This window comes from Solea solea, chromosome 3 (assembly GCF_958295425.1).
Source record: "Solea solea chromosome 3, fSolSol10.1, whole genome shotgun sequence".
In the NCBI taxonomy this organism is placed as follows: Eukaryota; Metazoa; Chordata; class Actinopteri; order Pleuronectiformes; family Soleidae; genus Solea; species Solea solea.
In genome coordinates, this window is record NC_081136.1 from 26111969 (window position 1) to 26129838 (window position 17870).

The window sequence follows — 17870 nt, forward strand, 5'->3', positions numbered from 1 at the left end:
CAGCATAGGTAGGTAGACTATGCAGTAATATGTTGCTCAGCTGGTGTTTTCAGACCTTTATAACTGAATCATTTATAGTCAATCAATCTAAAAATGTTAATGTAGTCCAATTTACCCTGCAGGGTTACAGGTTCTGCAGTCACAGAGGATATACATAAAACAAATAATAAAAAAAACAGGGATAAAATCTGTCACACAGCTACAAATTATTAGATTGTTTCACATTTTATGATTGAACGGTCAAAGAACATCATAATGATTTACTAATTAGGACAATCATGCTTCTGATTCATGGCTTGGCATCACACATACAGGTAGGAAGTAAAGCAGTTCCTGTAATTCATTAATCATTTTTCTAACATTGTAAGGTTGCCAGACCCAGTCAAATTAGCACCTGTTCCAACTAAGGTATATAGAAGATCATCTCATAGGTGTCTTGTCTATTTCTTATTGTTGATCAAGTTAACAAAACTAAGATCCTCCGTGATAGTGACAGAGATTCAAACCATTAACACTGCATAGTGAACCACATGATATACTCACAACCTCACAGTGTTCGGGCAAAGCTACTTTATTATACGTCATTATCATTTTTACCATCAACAACCCCTATACCAGTCACCATCCTGCCTGCACTGACTTGACTAGTTTATCGCAAGCAAACAAGTGCAGTCGTGATAAGAAGGGGCAGGGTCAACAGTGAACTAACACATCAAGTGTTAGCCTACATAAAGGCAAAACTGAAAGTGTTTTCAGACAAAGGATGGCCGCGCAGTAACAGGAATGGTCAGCTATATGATCCATATGGAGAACTGATATGGCGTCTGTCCCAGAGCTGTTGTTGGAAGCCTTCGATGAGCTTGTTGTTGAACAGTTTAGGACGTTCCGCTGGTATCTGTCCAGTAAAGTTGTTGAAGGATTTCCTCATATTCCAAAGGCTAGGCTTGATGGGGTGGACAGAGAGGGCACTGTGGATCACTTGGTACAGGCATATGGCTACGAAGACGCTGTTACAGTCACGGTGTATATACTTTCAAAGATGCAACTGAAATTGTCTGCTGAAACATTAAAGAAGAAGTATGAGGAAGGTAAAACATGACTTTTTTAAAGATCGCCAACTGATGTTGTGGGACTAAATAGTTTGGCCAGATAACATCATTTTCTTCTGTGTTTCTTTATCAGTCCAAAGCAACCAAACACCCAAAGGTAAGCAGATAAACACACACAAATTCCAAATTATAAAGCTATTTTCAGACACAGGATTTTAATGTGAATAGTTCAAATTTGAACTCAATTATTATTGTTGAATTCTTGAACAGAAATCCCCCACCATGCAATTCGAGACAAACTGAAATTCACTCTGAGGGAAAAGTACAAAAACATTTATCAAGGTAATGCAGATGAGGGGGAGAACGTCTACCTCAACAGAATCTACACTGAACTGCATGTGATAGAAGGAGCATGGGGAGGCCTCAGTGACGAGCATGAAACCAGGCAGCAGAGGTTCAACCATGTGACAGCAGGGGAAACTATAATCAAAGTTGGTGATATTTTCAAACCTAACCCCAATCAAGACAAGGGGATCAGAACTGTGCTTGCAGAAGTTTATCCTAAGCTGGGCTGAAGGAGAAGAAAACCAGGACATCACCTTCATTTTCCCTCTTCCTTTCCGTGAACTAAATCCCAACATACATGACAAGGACTACAGTCTGATGCAGCTGCTCCACAAGTTCTTCCCTGACAGCAAACCTCTTGAGACATTGGGAACAGAATCCCAAGTCTTGTTCATCTTAGATGGTCTTGATGAGACCCTCCTGCCCTTAAACTTTAAGCTCAACAAGGTCTTGAGAGATGAGACAGAGCCAGCCTCACTGGATGTCCTGATCACAAACCTCATCACGGGAGATTTGCTCTGTAACTCCCTTGTTTGGATCACGTCCCGGCCTGCCACAGTCAGCAATATCCCTCGAAAATACATCCACCAGTGGACAGAAGTCAAGGGCTTTACTGAAAAGCAGAGGGAGGAATACTTCAGGAGGCACTTGTGTGACAAAAACCTCGCCATCAAAATCCTCAACCATGTCGAGTCATCAAAGAGTCTCTGTGTCATGTGTCAAATACCTGTTTTCTGCTGGATCACTGCCACTGTGATGAAGAAAATGTTGTGTGACAACTTGACCGGACACATGCCAAACACTTTGACAGAGATGTACGCGTATCTCCTTCTGTGTCAAACGGACAAGATGAGAGAAAGGCATAATCCAGTACAAAGTGACTGTGTTGTTTTGAAGCTAGCTAAACTGGCATACAAGCAACTGGAGAAGGGCCACCTGATCTTCTATGAGGCTGACCTGAAAGAATGTGATGTGCAAGAGGCAACTGTTTACTCGGGAGTTTGCACAAAGTTGTTTGTGAAGGAGGGAAGACGGAGGCAAGAGGCTTTTAGTTTTGTACATTTGACTGTTCAGGAGTTTCTGGCAGCTGTGTATGCCCATCACTCCTACATGCAAAGAAAGGACAACATTCTTGTTGGAGATCTGAAAAGAATGTCTACATGGTTGCTCCCCAAGTCTATGTTCAAATTTCACCAAACAGCTATTGAAAAAGCCTTGGCGAGCAAGGACGGCCACTGGGACCTGTTCCTTCGCTTTCTCCTGGGACTGTCACTGAAATCAAACCAGGAGCTCCTGGGCAGAATACTTGACGTGGACGCAGTAGGAGAAGAAGACGTAGCAAGAACTGTCCAGTTTATCAAGGAGAAGATCAAAGAGGAACCAGAGGCCAAGCTCAACTTATTCCATTGTCTAAGTGAGCTCAAAGATGAGTCTTTAGTGCAGGAGATCCAGCGTTTTATGAGTTCTGGGACACTTGATAACAAAGACCTGTCTCCAGTTCAGTGGTCAGCACTCACGTTTGAATTGATGACATCAGAGGCCACAGAGACGTTTGACCTGAAGAAGTACATAAGATCTGAGGAAGGAGTAGTGAAGCTGCTGCCTGTCATAACGTCCTCCACACATGCTCTGTGAGTTGTCACACATAGTAACCTCTGTTCTTCTTACATATTAGATGTTATTGCTCTCCAAGGTGCTGACAGAAGTGATACCTTTTATTGCAGCTGATGTTGGACTTTTACCTATAGCCTACAGATTTACTTGATATACTTTTTCCATGAGTCATTTTCTCCCATGTGTCACTTTGTAGGTTAAATCAGTGCCACCTCACTGAAACCAGCTGCCAACTTTTGGCCTCTGCACTGAACTTGACCTCCTCTCACCTGATAGAGCTGGACCTGAGTGACAACAGCCTAAAAGACTCAGGGGTGATAGTGCTTTCTGTTGGACTATCAAGTCCAAATTGTAAACTGAAGAAGTTGAGGTCTGTAACACTCAAGTCACTTTTATACTAAAAAAATTAGTGGGCATAAGTGTGACTTTTTACACCAGGGAGAAGCTGATTAAAAACCATTCCCATAGCCTGAGGTTGTTCTGCCTTGTGGTATTTTGTTTTTCACATCCCAGCACACAATACTTACTGTGCAGGGCCTGTGGATTATAAGGATAATAATATAGCTTCTTTTTTCCATCTTTAAGATTGCATAGTTGTAAACTGGAGGGAGGCTGCTGTGAAGCACTGGGGGTTGTTCTGGGCTCAGAGTCAACCCAACTCAGAGAACTGGACCTAAGTGCTAATGACTTTCAAAAAACAGGACTAAAGCCTCTGACTATGGGACTATGCAGCCATCACTGCAAACTGGAAACATTAAGGTAAAACCTGAACTTCTTTCTGACAAATATCTTGCTTGGATTTAAACACATTTAAATCAAATTCTCCTCTTCCACAGGTTGAATCAGTGCAAGCTCAAGGATGGTTCTTGTGAAGATCTGGCCTTGCTTTTAAGCTCAGGTGTATCTCAACTGAAAAATCTGGACCTGAGTAACAACAGTGTGAAAGATTCTGGTGTATCCCAGCTTACTGAAGGACTGAAGAGTCCACATTGTAGACTGGAAACACTCAGGTCAGTGCCTCCACCATTTTGTAGAACATGAGCATTCTTGTTTCACCCTGTCAGGTCAGTCAAGCCATTATTACTGTATTTCATTATATTTTACTCAGTGAGAATGGCATTTTGTGTTGATGCTCAGCCCTGATTCTATTTTTTACCACGGAATCTTATACAAACATATTTGTTGAAAGACAAACCAATCACAGTTTGTCCTCTAGAGGGCAAAATAATTCTAAACAAGCTGCCTCAGATGTAAGAGCAATGTAGGGATTTCTGACACATTTACTTAGATGTATAGACGAGAGAGAGAGAGAGAGAGAGAGGTTTGTTGCAGCCCTTGCAGCATATATAAAAAAATAATTTGATCTGAAATGTATAATTTACCAGTCTCAGCTGCTGTGGCCTTACACACAAATGCTGCAATCCCATTGGCTCAGCTCTCAGCTGCAGCTCTACCCATCTCAAAGAGCTGGACCTGGGACGAAACAACCTGCAGGGTCCAGACTTTCAGCTCCTGTTTGCCGGACTGAGGAGCCCAGACTGTAAACTGGAGAAATTAAGGTGAACACAAAAATATAACACAAGGATGCATAATGACAGTCATATGTACACCATACAGTATAATTCCAGTGCAGCCTTTTGCTTTAATAAGGCAACCAAAAAGAATTAAGACAGAATATATTCTCATGTACAGGACAAATGATGGGAGTCTCCAGAAATGCTGCAGTGATTTTGCCTCAATCATTGGCTCCGACACCTCTCACATGACAGAGCTTGATCTGAGTGGGAATGATTTGCAGGACTCTGAGGTGAAGTTGCTTTCTGAAGGACTGGCTAGTGCACAATGCAAACTGGAGACGTTAAGGTCAGCTCATAGTCATCTAGTAAATAGCAATCTTATCTAGAAAACGTGACAATGAATGTCAATCAGCATATTTTTGTGTGAACATAGGTTGTCATTCTGTGGAGTCACAGTGGAAGGCTGTGCTTATTTGGCTTCAGCACTGAGCTCCAACTCCTTTTACCTGAGGCAGCTGGACCTCAGCTACAATTACCTGCAGGACTCTGGAGTGAAGCTGCTCGCTGTGCAGCGGGACAACCCACAGTGTAAACTAGAAATACTCAGGTAAAACAGTGTTAACGTTAAACAGTGTTAATAAAAATGTAAACATTGCTTCTTTAAGTTTCAGCATGTAGGGGGCACTAACAGTTAATGGTAAAAGCTGTATATCGCAACAAACAGGGGACTCTGTTCACCTCTCCCAAATATGTCGGGGAACTACGGTGGCCTTCGCATACCAGAAAGTCATTCTTGGTTTGTATAGTAAGCGACAATGTTTTTTTTTATTTGGGCAGCTGTAAAAACATGGTGGGGCAAGAAAAAGTAAAAGTAAATATCAAAGGCTTATTATTATTTGGTTCCAAAAAATAGCTATAAATGATTATATATACTTCATTTTGATGTCTGTTGTGGATTAACGTTTCTCATCCATTAATCCCGTATCGACAGTGTGGACCATAATGCCGAGTGCTACTTGAAATCAACACTGAAAAAGTGTAAGTGATATTCTCACTTACATGCACCTAAAGGTTTATGAAGGTTTTTATTAATTGTTGTGTTGTCATTTGTCCAACAGATGGCAGAATAGAGCTAAAATATATATTTACGTGACTTTCTTTCTTTCTTTGTAATTAATCAATTAATTAATTAATTAATTAATTAATTGAAACATATTTGTGTCTTCTACAGATGCATGCACACTGACGCTCAACAAAGACACGGCAGCCAAATCCCTCTTTGTGTATGACGGGGGGAAGCAGGTGACATGGGTGAGGAGGGAGCAGCCGTACCCAGATCACCCTGACAGGTTTGAGAGTGTGTCCCAGGTTCTCTGTCACCAAGCCCTCACTCAACGCCACTACTGGGAAGTGGAGTGGAGGGGATCCTGGGTGGATGTTGCTTTGGCTATGAGGAGCATCCGTCGAAAGGCAGGCCCTTATCTCTCCGGGTTTGGCGACACAGACCAGTCCTGGACTCTGTACTGCTCTGAGGATCACTACAGTGCTAAACATAATGACCAGATTGAGGAGATACCAGCACCTCTGTCTCACTCCTACAGGGTTGGAGTGTATCTGGACTGGCCTGGTGGAACCCTGTCCTTCTACAGCATCTCCTCTGGGAGCCTCAGTCACCTTCACACATTCTACAACACTTTCACTGAGCCCCTCTATGCTGGGTTTGGGATGGAGAAGGACGACAGCACTGTTATCATTTGTACAGAGGAGGGAATTCCAGAAAGATCTCACTCAGCTGTAGTACAGTCACAATAAATGCATTTTAAATGTAGTTATGAACAATTTTACAGTACTTATGGAGGAAATTGTGTCTTTCTCTCTTTTAGGCTACAATCTGATTAACGGCCACATTGCTCTCAGCCGATTCAAATTTGATTTGTTACAGATTTTACATTTATAACTGCAAGTGTCTTCTATTTTAATGTGATTGTGCTGTCAGATTGCACACACACATGCACAAATATCTCATCATCAACAAAGTGGGAGATCAGTTAGACAAGTTAACATAGATCTTTATTGATCTCCAATCAGGGAAATTCAGGAACACGAGCTATCACAGCAAGTTAGTTAGTTTTAGGTTTGGAGGACATCACTCTCTCCTGTTTTTGATATTGTGTGTAGGTTAAAAGTCGTCCTGTGTAACTCTGTTTCTTGTTGTTGTTCTTGTTGGATGCCTCCTTGTAATTTGGCTGACTATTATATGGTGTTATTGGTAGTGGAGAGTTAGTATTAATTGTTAGCCATTTCACTTGGCCTGTGTGTGCCATCTTTTGTGACTTGTGTTGAAGGCCTGGACCTGTGTTTTAGTTTAGTTTAAATATTCTTTGTCTAGCTGTAGGTCAGACTTCAGGGTGCTCTTCCTGTCTTGTATTTTAGTTTTAGTGAATGTTTGCTTCCCCCTCCATAATGAGCCGGGGTCGTCATATTGCAACAAAGCAAACAAACAAAACATTTGACAATAAAATAAAACACAATGATATCCAGTAATTTTATGAGTTTTCTTTTGTACAAATGGCAAATATACAACGGCATCCATCATTCCTGTTTCAAATGTCATATTTCTCCACCTTTTGAAATGAAGCTCCTCAATGAGGAGCTCAGCAACTGATGAAATGTAATGCAACAAAATTCTTCAGGACTTTAGGTAAGATAAATACACTTTATTAATCCCCTTAAGGAAATTATTTCTCTGCATTTGACCCATCCTAGAATTAGGAGCAGTGGGCTGCCACACTGAGTCGCGCCCAGAGAGCAATGGGGGTTGGGTACCTTGCTCAGGGGTAACCCAGCCCTTTTGACCTGGTGGGGACTTGAACTGGCAACCTTCCGGTTACAAGCCAAGTTCCCTTTCCACTTGGTCACGGGCTGCCCTTTAAGCAAGACTTGATCATCATTTTGCTGCCCTTGACTGAGTAAAGTTTTGGAAATTTGTCGGTTCTCCAGTGAAGGCCTGACGACCAGCCGATGTGATCACCACTAGCATGCCAGTCACCGTTGAGACTGGCAGAGCCGCATCGACTGTACCACCAACCCTCCTGAGATCCGACGCACTTATACCGAGCAATGTCACCAAAGATGCACGGGGAGCAGCCGTCATTGTCACGATCACTAGTGCTGAAACCGTATCCATTCTGGTCTTGGAGGGCATCACCTTTAAACAGAGTTGAAAATAATTAAAGGTCTTGTTCTTTTACATTTGTGATGAAAGCAGGAAAATGTAGTCTACAACATGAAGTCGTTATTTGCCCATTTATGTTCATTACTCCCCAATTGTATGTCCAGATTAACTTTGCTAATTCGTTTTAGTAAATGTTATATGTAAGGAATACATGAAGTCAAAAAAATTTAAAAATCACATCAAGTTGCAATTAATCCTAAAAGGCCTCACTATCCCTCCCAAAAACATCTCGACCAGGGGAGAAAAAGAGTGCAAGTACTTGTTTCTGTATTTCAAGTTTCTTTGGCAACTAAACTCAACAATATTTTAACTCAGGGTTGCTCCTGTACATATTTTACATATGTCTCTTTATTAACGATGTTTGGTTACATTTGATTATACTGTATTTACAGCAACAGCAATAAAAAGTGATGTAAAAAGGCCATCAGTGAGACAGTATACGTTTCTTACAGTACCTGCATTTCCATCGTATTCCCCAACATGTAGTTTGAAACCTGATGTCTCATCGCCCAGTCTAAAGTTTTTGTACAGGGCGTAAAGAGTGCGACCATCATGGGTATACAAGTCCACCCTGAGGGTCCAGGTCTTTTTCTGGGTCATAGAGAAGACCTTGCTCAGACCAAGCCAGTGATTCTCTGATGGATAAGCAGAGCATGGTAAACAAATAATTATAGATGTGTTTCAAATCAGTTTCCATGCACAATTAAACCCTGTGCACCAAAAACAGACTTTGAGATTTTTACTGTAACAGTAATCACAAAATTGGTCAAAGTTCATCCTCACAGTGCAATGTGAGCGTTCCTTTACGCCACAAAATGATAGGCCTCGTTCTGCTCGACAAGCACTTCACTCACATAATGACACGCGGCAGCCGTCAGCGCAGTGCAGCATGTTACTTACGCATTAGGTCTCCAAAACCATCTTTATATTCTGCCCAGTTTCTGCGGAAAGAAACGTCTCGTCCACTGCGTCTCTGCAGCACCGTCCAGCCTCCATCTGTCTGCATCTCACAGTACACCTGAGCAGGTAGTCCAGGAAATGTGTAAGAAAACGGCTGTTCATTATTTAATAAAGACTGATGACACCTATTGTCAGACATAAAAACAACAAAGCTGATAACATAACATAATACACACAACAGAGGTATGGTACACCTGTACTGTTGCCCATTGATACACTGTGATCTTGTTTTTCGTGATTATAATTACAAATTCTTTTTATTTCTCTTTCAAAACAAAGTATTGTATCATGTCACGTTTGTTACCTGGAAGGTATTTTTGACTCCAACAGGCTTGATTACATAAACACCACTGGGAGCTGCAGGGTTCTGAGAATGAATCTGTGTGCAGTCTGTTCCTGAGGTGCACATGACAAGAGAAAAACAACCTTCAGTCCATATGAACGCATGGTGTCTACATCCTATGAAATGATATGTAATAATATGCTCTGTATGTACCTTGATGAGAAGGACTTTGGCCACTTTGTCCCTAGAAATATCACAGAAACAATTGTCAGAGTGAGACTTGATGGTGGGAAATAAACAGTGTAAAGATATAGACATTATAGTCGGAGCCTTAGAGAGAAGAAAGTATAGGTTTTCTTCATTTACCTCGACTTGTGCTTTGCTGCTCAAGAGAAGTGCCAAAATGAGTCCACAACATAAAACCAGCCTCTTCATTTTGACCTGCATTTTACAGCGACCATTTAGTTTGAACTGATATATCTCACGTTGCGCTTTGTAAAGGAAAGTAAAGGTTAATCATTTCTGTCTCTTGACACTTACCTGTGTGTGTCTCAAATTCCACAACAGAGGCAGCTGCTTTTCCCTGACTGACTAAGCCACCACTCCTCCTTAGTATTTTAAGTCTGTTGCTTCCTGGGGAGGAGAAAACTGTGTCACATTCCCCTTAAAGTATTTTTGTTTTCTTTCACATGTACGGTATGTTCAGAACTCTGGCCCAGTTCTTTGACCGATTCCAGTTGGAGTTCCTTTCCAAGTTTCTGTGTCAAATAGTAAACGCCTGGTACAGTACTTATCAATGCACACTGTTGCTAGTTGAAATCCACAGATGAATAAAATAAACAAAATCATTGGAGGAGTTTTTTTTTTATTATTTTATTTTATTTGTGACATCTTGCTGCCTTTGCAGCAAGAAGACCCGGTCGGAAACAAGGTCCTTCCTGCATGGAGTTTACATGGATGGATCTTGGATTTTATTACAGATCACAATAGCCTTAAAACGTTAATGTCAAACAAATTTTTATTATACGTTTCTTCGTCAAACATCCATAAAGCATTTCGAGTGGCATTTGATTCGTTCAAAAAGAGCTGTATGTAGAAGGATTAGCAGATTGAAGATGCCCTGATGGAACTTGCATTACTGACCTACATTAGCCTCAGCTCATGAACACGAGATTTGACGTTGACATGTTGAATTGTACATTGTGAGTCAGTTTGTCTGATTTTGTTGTCAAAACACAAAAAGGTGAATGTTTGGTAAAGTAAAAAACGGGGAGACTTTGGTTTGAATTGAATTAGAACACATGCAGTTACCAAACTTGTCAAATGAGATCCTTTTGGCTCTGTACATTGTGGACTCATTAAGTTATCATTGACACACCTGGAAGACATTAAATCTCGTGTTCATCAGGCCCAGTGCCAGCAGTAAATGACGCAGGGTCGAATGACGTGCAGAGAGGAGGCGGTGCCAAGAAAAAAATATAGGCTACGTTTCACAAACACATAAACTAGTAGATCAACAAAACCACTATAACCCATACTGTCACCACTCTGAAACGATAAAAAAATCCTAACATAATACAGTTGAATTCTTCAGTTAGGGGTAAAGTGATCGTTTGCCCCCTCGTGACACCGGGCCTGATGTTCATGATCCAAACCTAGTGGCAGAAAAATACAGCTGAGGCTAATGTAGGTCAATAATACAATAATACAAGTTCAAGGCAATCCATCAACAGGGCATCTTCAATCTATTAATCCTTCTACATACAGCACTTTCTGAACAAATCAAGTGCCACTCAAAATGCTTTATGGATGTTTGACATTAACATTTTAAAACTATCTGTAATAAAATCCAAGATCCATCACATGAGGGTACCAATCTCAGCTGATATAGGGCGAAAGAGAGGAACGAATGTGAATAATGCAGATGTGATGACTGTTACAGTAAAACTCTCAAAGTCTGTTTTTGGTGCACAGGGTTTAATTTTGTGTGGAAACTGATTTGAAACACATCTATAATTATTTGTTTTCCATGCTCTGCTTATTCCATCAGAGAATCACTGGCTTGGTCTGAGCAAGGTCTTCTCTATGACCCAGAAAAAGACGTGGACCCCCAGGGTGGACTTGTATACCCATGATGGTCGCACTCTTTACGCCCTGTACAAAAACCTTAGACGTTGGGGAATATGAAGGAAATGCAGGTACTGTAGCCTTGTCACAACTGTGGAGTCATTAACATAAATGAGCAAATAATGACTTCAAGTTCTACATTTTCCTGTTTTTCTGACAAATGTAAAAGAACAAGACCTTTAATTATTTTCAACTCTGTTTAAATGTGATGCTCTCCATGACCAGAATGGATATGGTTTCAGCACTAGTGATGGTGACAATGACGGCTGCTCCCCCGTGCATCTTTGGCTCATTCACATCCTCATCTGGAAACAAAATTTAAAATGTTTTAAATATTATACTGTATGTTTGTATATCTGCCATTGTACAAAAGAAAACAAATGCTAAACTTGAGACATTGCATTTCCTTTGCTTATTTTCTTTAAGTGAACCCATATTTCATTTTGTTTTATTGTTCAAATGTTTTGTTTGTTTTCTTTGTTGCAATGTTAACCAGATTTAGATAGGCTGTTCAAAAATTCAACGATCTGGATTAAACAAAAAACACCAAAAGAGCACCCTGAAGTCTGACTTAGCTAGACAATTAACATTTAAACTAGAAAATTCCGCTGCCAAATCTCAATCGTGCCTGCTTCTTGGTGCCGTTTTGGGTCGTTTGAACCTTTAAAACTTGAAGTACTTAGACAAAGTAGTATTTTTGTACCTTTAAAACAGGAAGCAGGAGCACCATAAGGAAGGAGGGATCAGAGTCTTTCTAACACAGTAACACACACACACACACACACACACAGACACACAGGAAAAGGAACATAACGGCCAGTAGCTGTAACATGCAGTTTAATTCATCTTTTCCTTGGGAAGGAATTATATTGTTCTAATGAATTTCTTCAAGCTTTAAGTGCTTTATCTTTTCATGTCTGTCATGCAGGTATTTATTTAGCTTTAGGCCCCAAGAGGCCCCTTTGGTTCTGACTAACTGGTATTTATCCTCTGTGGGCTGGATACCTGTTTTACCTGTATCATGGTGGTAAAGAGGGTAATTAGGGTCATTTAAGAGACCAGAGAGTCTGGTGTCCAAGCCTCTGGAACGAAATGTGAAATATCTTCCACTTCCACTTGTTGCCTATAGCCAAACCTGAAGTTTGTATTTTTATGATGTATAATTATTATAAGATGTTTAATTCTGTGCATTATCTGTATTGTTGGCTGATCTTAGGCCTGGGACTCAGCACAAGCAACCAGCGATACACGTCCAATGCTGCTTCATCATGCTGAATCAGCTGTATAGCCATCGGCCATCCTGTCAACAAGGAATCTGGACAGTTATTGACTGTCCAATGGCTTTGGACGGCTTTCGATAATATCTCAGGTGAATACGCCTGGGCGCCGGCGGGCGTACGTTTGTTTTGCACTGTGCTGCCAAGTTCTCGCAGATTACGCGGTGGTGAACTGAACATACAGTTTTCAGGTGTCCACGCCCAGGCGTCAAAGTATGACACAAAGGATGAAAGGAGCCGTACGTTCCACACACTTTACTCAATTATCATAAATACAGTAATTAACTCTAATTTAGCTTTCAAAATAAATCACATGTGAGGAAGAGAAGGAAAGAATAAATGTTATACATGTTAACACGTGAATAGCATTGCTAACACGTGTGTCAGCAGGACAGTATGTCAGCAGTATACGTGTGTGTGTGTGTGTGTGTGTGTGTGTGTGTGAGACAGAGAAGTGCGTCACCAGACCAGTGAGACAGAGAGACAGTGAGACACACTCAAGAGCTTGTGAGACTCTTTCACAAAAAAAACAAATATTTATTCTGTTTTTTTATTCATAATGAAATACGGCACTCTGGCTGCATGCACGTCTCCCTAGATCCAATTCGGCTCACCCTAAATGGGGATGGGTATTGCCTTATCTGATAACTTGCCAGACCTGAAGTGTTTTCTCAAATCTACTTGCCCAGGAACGGAATTTCAGCCATACCAGCGGTAAATGAGGAGGAGATTTATGTGACAAGGCAGCCGGGGTGGTCATTTTATACACTTACTTTATACATTCACTTTTTCACATTCACAAAGAGGGCATTAGGGCTCTGGGCCACCTCATACAGGAATGGAATAATGCTGCTGCTATCTGATTTCGCCATATGGAGGTTATTGTTGTCAACTGTGCAGCACTATCAACACATTCAGGTGAATTTGTACCCAAAGATTAGAAATACACTATTAATTCTGACTTTTTAGCACGTTTCAGCTTCCCATGTCAGGTCATATCCCGCCATCACTCGGTGGGTAGGGGTTTCGTAGAGAGGAGTTGTATCGTAAAAAGGTCCAGCCATTATTTACCTCTTTCCATCTCTTTCTCCCTATTTCTCCATCCCTTTTTCCTCTCACTAGCTTGTGATGGGAGACTGATAGAGCTTGGAGCGCAGCCACTCGCTGTCAAGTCCCGGCTAATGGAATCAACATGGTTGACGGATAAACCCACCGAAAATAAGTTGTCAGAGATCTGCGGGTCTTTCATCAACCTCCCAACAAACAAACAAAGCAACACCTATTCAACTTCTGGGAAAGTACAGAGAACTGTAGTCGTCAGCTCACTAATGGCCGTTCTGGCCATCCTGTGGTCAGATGGAGGGGCGTGGCAGTTACAGAGGTGTACTAGACCATGAAGGGTCAAACTGGCCTCAGCCTGTGAACGTTATCTTGAGATCTACACTCACTGGCCACTGTACGGCTAGATTCGCTTGTTCAACTGCTTGTTAGAAACTTAAAGCATAGACATGGTGAAGGTGAACTTACAACGTTCACAGTGAGCATTAGAATGAGGGGATTTGAGTGAATTTGAGTTGTTGGTGCCCGATGAGCTCGTCTGAGTATTTCAGAAACTCCTGCTCTACTGGGATTTAGAGAGGATACTTAAAAAAAAAGGGAAAATACAGAGTGCACAGCACTTCCCTGGTATATAATATATATATATATATATATATGTATATGTATAATGCTTTGTTGATGCTAGAGATCAGAGAAGAATGGCCAGATAGATTCAAAATAATAGAAAGGCAAAAAGTAAGTCACTCAAACACACACTAATAACAACCATAGTATGTAGAGGACCATCTCTGAACACACAACATGTCCAACCACAACAAGTGTATCGCAGAGAATAAATGATAGAAACAGTCTGAAATAAATCAAACTGCCGCGGTCAAACATTGACTGGTGGCAGTGCTTCGAGTGAACTGATGTACTGTGCTGCCACCTACTGTTTGCTATGCTTCCTGCGGCAACAGAGACCAGACATTAAAACCCACACACTATTCTTCTTCTCTGCTTCACTGTCAAGTTCTTATTCAGACAATACCATGAAATTTAAAGGTAACTTGAGTACTATTGTTCATGCAGCACACTAGCTGCAGTAGCAGGAGAATATCTATTAATGACACCAAATGAAATGTAAATAAAGGTTAAAGAATTTACAGACTAAGAAGTTGGACAGAAGATGATTCTTGTGATTTTTTTTTTGCTGTAAAGATATAAAGATCTGCCGACTCAATTTTTCAGAGAAAAATGCCTAAAAAAAACATACCCGAAGTAATTGAGGAATTGCTCCACAATAATTAATTCATCTGCATCTTTATCTTGTTGGTGTCTAAGGACATCTAGGGACCTCAGAGAACGTATAACCAGTGATAGAAATACTGTGTCTGTTATTATGCCTGAGTAAAATTGAGTAAACCAAAGGAGGAATTGCCTGTTTTTGGTTTTTTTTGACAGAGGATAACACAATGCTCACAATGATTCCATGCACACAGATGACACTGATCCCCTTCAGCAACTCCTTGACCACAAAAATACCGTAACGTGATGATAATTCAGTAGCTCCTCCCCTTTCAAAGGACTACAAAAATCTAGTCCAACATTCCAAATGAGCCCAAGAAAGATTAAAAAGCTGTTTCTAAACATTCATTTAGGACATTAGGCATTAACTTTGAACAACAGTTTAAAAAAGGGGGCATTTGTAGGGACCAATCAGGCTTAAAGGGTTAACTAACTAACTGCACTTTCCACCGTATGGGACGGGAACAAATAGGCTTGAATTTTTAATCTGCCGAACACGGGTCCTGCAGAAAAGGTTTAGGAGCTATTGCACCGCTGGATCTTTTTAATCAAGTCATGGACCTTAGCCGAATCTAGAGCATAACCAAATGTCAGCCCTCGCTCAGTTTCTTTCGTCTGTGATTTATTTTTGTTTCCCCAAAAGACGCCATCAGCTGAGTAGAAAGTCCTTCAGTGTAGCCAAAGATACATTAGCAACTTATGTGCTCTACTGCTGCCAGAGGAGATACAGATAGACTGATCGCCATTAGTCAGAGCTTGTAAAAAGGGATTTCAGCAACTGTCCCCTCGTATTGTCTCCATTTGTCCTCATCTGTGTATAACACATCGTGGATGTCCCATGAAGTTGAATCACAAAAGTGTCCCCTTCAACGCCACTATCAGACCGAACACACACAGATAAAAGGTTAGTACGATTATCACAATGATCAGTATTACTCGTCTTCATGTGCACTTTGTCCCGTGTTAGTGCTTTTCTGACGATGGCAGCACGATGGATGTAAAATAAGAGATGATGAACAAACTAAAGCTGACACACAGTTTGATTTCCTGGCAGCAGGTCGGGCCTCGCTCAGCTGAGTCTGAGTCCACACTCTGCTTGTAAATGTAGAACAGTATAAAGGATTTCTGCAGTAGCTGAATTATTACCTGACAGAACTGGGCTATTTCCCTTGAGCCATAGGGACTTCCTCAACTGAAGTCTCATGTCCAAATTATTCAGCTCAGCCAAGGCTGGAATATGCAAACAAACATACAGTTCTGGTTTTAAAAATGTCTACAATGTCTGGGACATTAATGTTATGGACCTAACCTACATATTGTGTTTTCAAGTTTCTGTCATTGTTGAATTTATATTTATAGTTTATCAGAATGGAACATGAGCCAGTTGTGGGCTAACTGACTAGCATGCTAATGTTAAAGGTCCAGTGTGCAACATTTAGGAGGGTTTATTGGCAGATATTCAAAATACTCCAATAAATATTTTTAATATTTAGTGTATAATGACTGAAATAAAAATAGAATGTTTCTATGTTTTCAGGTAAGGGGCCTCCAGAGGGTGTTATGGAGGCCTTCATCTTGCACCTCCATTTACCACACAAACAAATAAGAGCAACATTCTGTATGTGAAGGCCACTGTAATTCCTTGACACAATTGTAAAAATGAGCTCTACATCTTATTAGTCTTTTGTTTGTTCTGCAGTGTGATCTTTAGATGTCATTAGTTCTTACAAACTGGACCTTTAACTTTCTGCTAGAACACATCTTAAAAAGGTATAATTCAGGTGTTTTGAAGTGTGGTTGCATGGTGTACTAACACAGGCAGCACTGACTGTGCCAAGTGCACAGCGAGTGTGTCCCTGTCACCAAAATCCAGAATGAGACATGCGTTTACATGCATGTTAAAAGTCCGGTTTTAACATTTGTAAATACTGTCACGTAAACACGATAGTTCGACTAATATCTCGCTAGTCTTAATCGGACTATCATACCTGAATAATGCCATTCATAGTGCGATTATTCCGGTCTTTGCCCTGGAAGTAGAAGCGGACGTTGTATAAACTGTAGTACTGTTGCTGGAAATCATAGAGCAGTGGAGTCTTGCCATGTTCCATCTAATTTGTATCTTGATTAACATGAGCAGCAGGTACGAAACACACAGAACCACAGAGTGATCCATCACGCAGTTTGTCTGTCAACAGGAAAATGAGTCAATACGCACTAGCTTAAAGAAAGATACAGTGCCACGATGGAAGCGGATATTCACGGCCAATAAATCGGATTTCTCCTCACGTATAATTGGACATGTTGTCTTAGTCAGACTATGGCTCAATTGAACTGTGCATGTAAACGTACCGTGTGCACTCTCACTTAAACATGGCTGCCAGTGGGGAAACATTTGCTGTTGACTTTAGGTTACATTAAAGGAGCAGTGTGTAATTAAGTGACTTTTGTTGTTGATGGTATTATTCCTCTGTTGTTTGGTCTTCATGAACAGAAACATTGTAACAATACTTGTACGTTACTTCCTCCATCTGAAAACGAGCTCTGTCGAGCATTATTACACCCGACTGTGGGGACAGTTGAGCGTATACAGGGGAAAGAATGGATATATAATCCATCCCACTGCTGAAAGTTTTGAGTTTTTCCAAAGATACAATTTTACTTCTGAAACCATGTTTTCAGTCATAATCCAAATCCCCGTTTACAGACGCCTTGCTTTACCAACACATTGTTGCTGCTGCCTCTGTTTTGATGAAAAACAAATCACTTCCTGTGTCACAAAGTGAAACGAGATCTAAACACTTCTGCTGTGAAATACAGAGAGTAATATGAAGCTGATGGGACACATCATGGTCAGTCTTTTGAAAATAATTCTAATGTAAATCACATTTTAAAGTTAAGCACAACATCTTTAACTTGGTATTGGATGATACGTTACTATGTACTTTTTATGGCTTAGTCATCAAGACAATGCACATTTTCCACAAGAACTTCTGATCCCCGGAACCACGTGAAGCTGCCACGCCTGCAGTGTAGTGCGTAAAGACTGCAACATCACCAGCTTCCTCCACGAGCACAGAGAGTCTGACAGGGTACTGGAGCGGAGGTGAGCCGGAG

The 17870-nt window shown here is 40.9% G+C and overlaps 1 protein-coding gene and 1 pseudogene across 2 annotated transcripts; one reads left to right on the forward strand and one right to left on the reverse strand.

Annotated features, from left to right (window-relative positions):
* The first annotated feature begins 47 nt into the window (after positions 1-47).
* On the forward strand, positions 48-6677 carry LOC131457260 (NACHT, LRR and PYD domains-containing protein 12-like; annotated as a pseudogene).
* Positions 6678-7346: 669 nt separating this feature from the next.
* LOC131457263 (angiopoietin-related protein 5-like) lies at positions 7347-9603 on the reverse strand. Of its 2 annotated transcripts, XM_058626205.1 has the most exons (7): positions 9544-9603; positions 9370-9444; positions 9217-9247; positions 9025-9116; positions 8661-8778; positions 8216-8395; positions 7348-7733 (listed from the first exon to the last, which is right to left on the reverse strand). In XM_058626205.1, exons 2-7 carry the CDS (start codon positions 9436-9438, stop codon positions 7441-7443), a joined length of 783 nt encoding a protein of 260 aa, XP_058482188.1. In that variant the 5' UTR covers positions 9439-9444; positions 9544-9603; the 3' UTR covers positions 7348-7440. The 2 variants fall into 2 exon arrangements, with proteins under 2 accessions (XP_058482187.1, XP_058482188.1); XM_058626204.1 differs by lacking the exon at positions 9544-9603 and having other exon boundaries at positions 7347-7733; positions 9370-9450.
* Positions 9604-17870: the final 8267 nt, after the last annotated feature.

Bases quoted from the DNA above. Each gene is read 5' to 3' on its own strand.
- LOC131457263 (XM_058626204.1), bottom strand. From the start codon at position 9,450: ATGCAGGTCAAAATGAAGAGGCTGGTTTTATGTTGTGGACTCATTTTG. The intron at 8,396-8,660 runs GTAAGTAACATG...CTTATCCATCAG, and splicing joins TGGTTTTGGAGACCTAATGC to AGAATCACTGGCTTGGTCTG. The intron at 7,734-8,215 runs GTACTGTAAGAA...CTCTGTTTAAAG, and splicing joins GGAATACGATGGAAATGCAG to GTGATGCCCTCCAAGACCAG.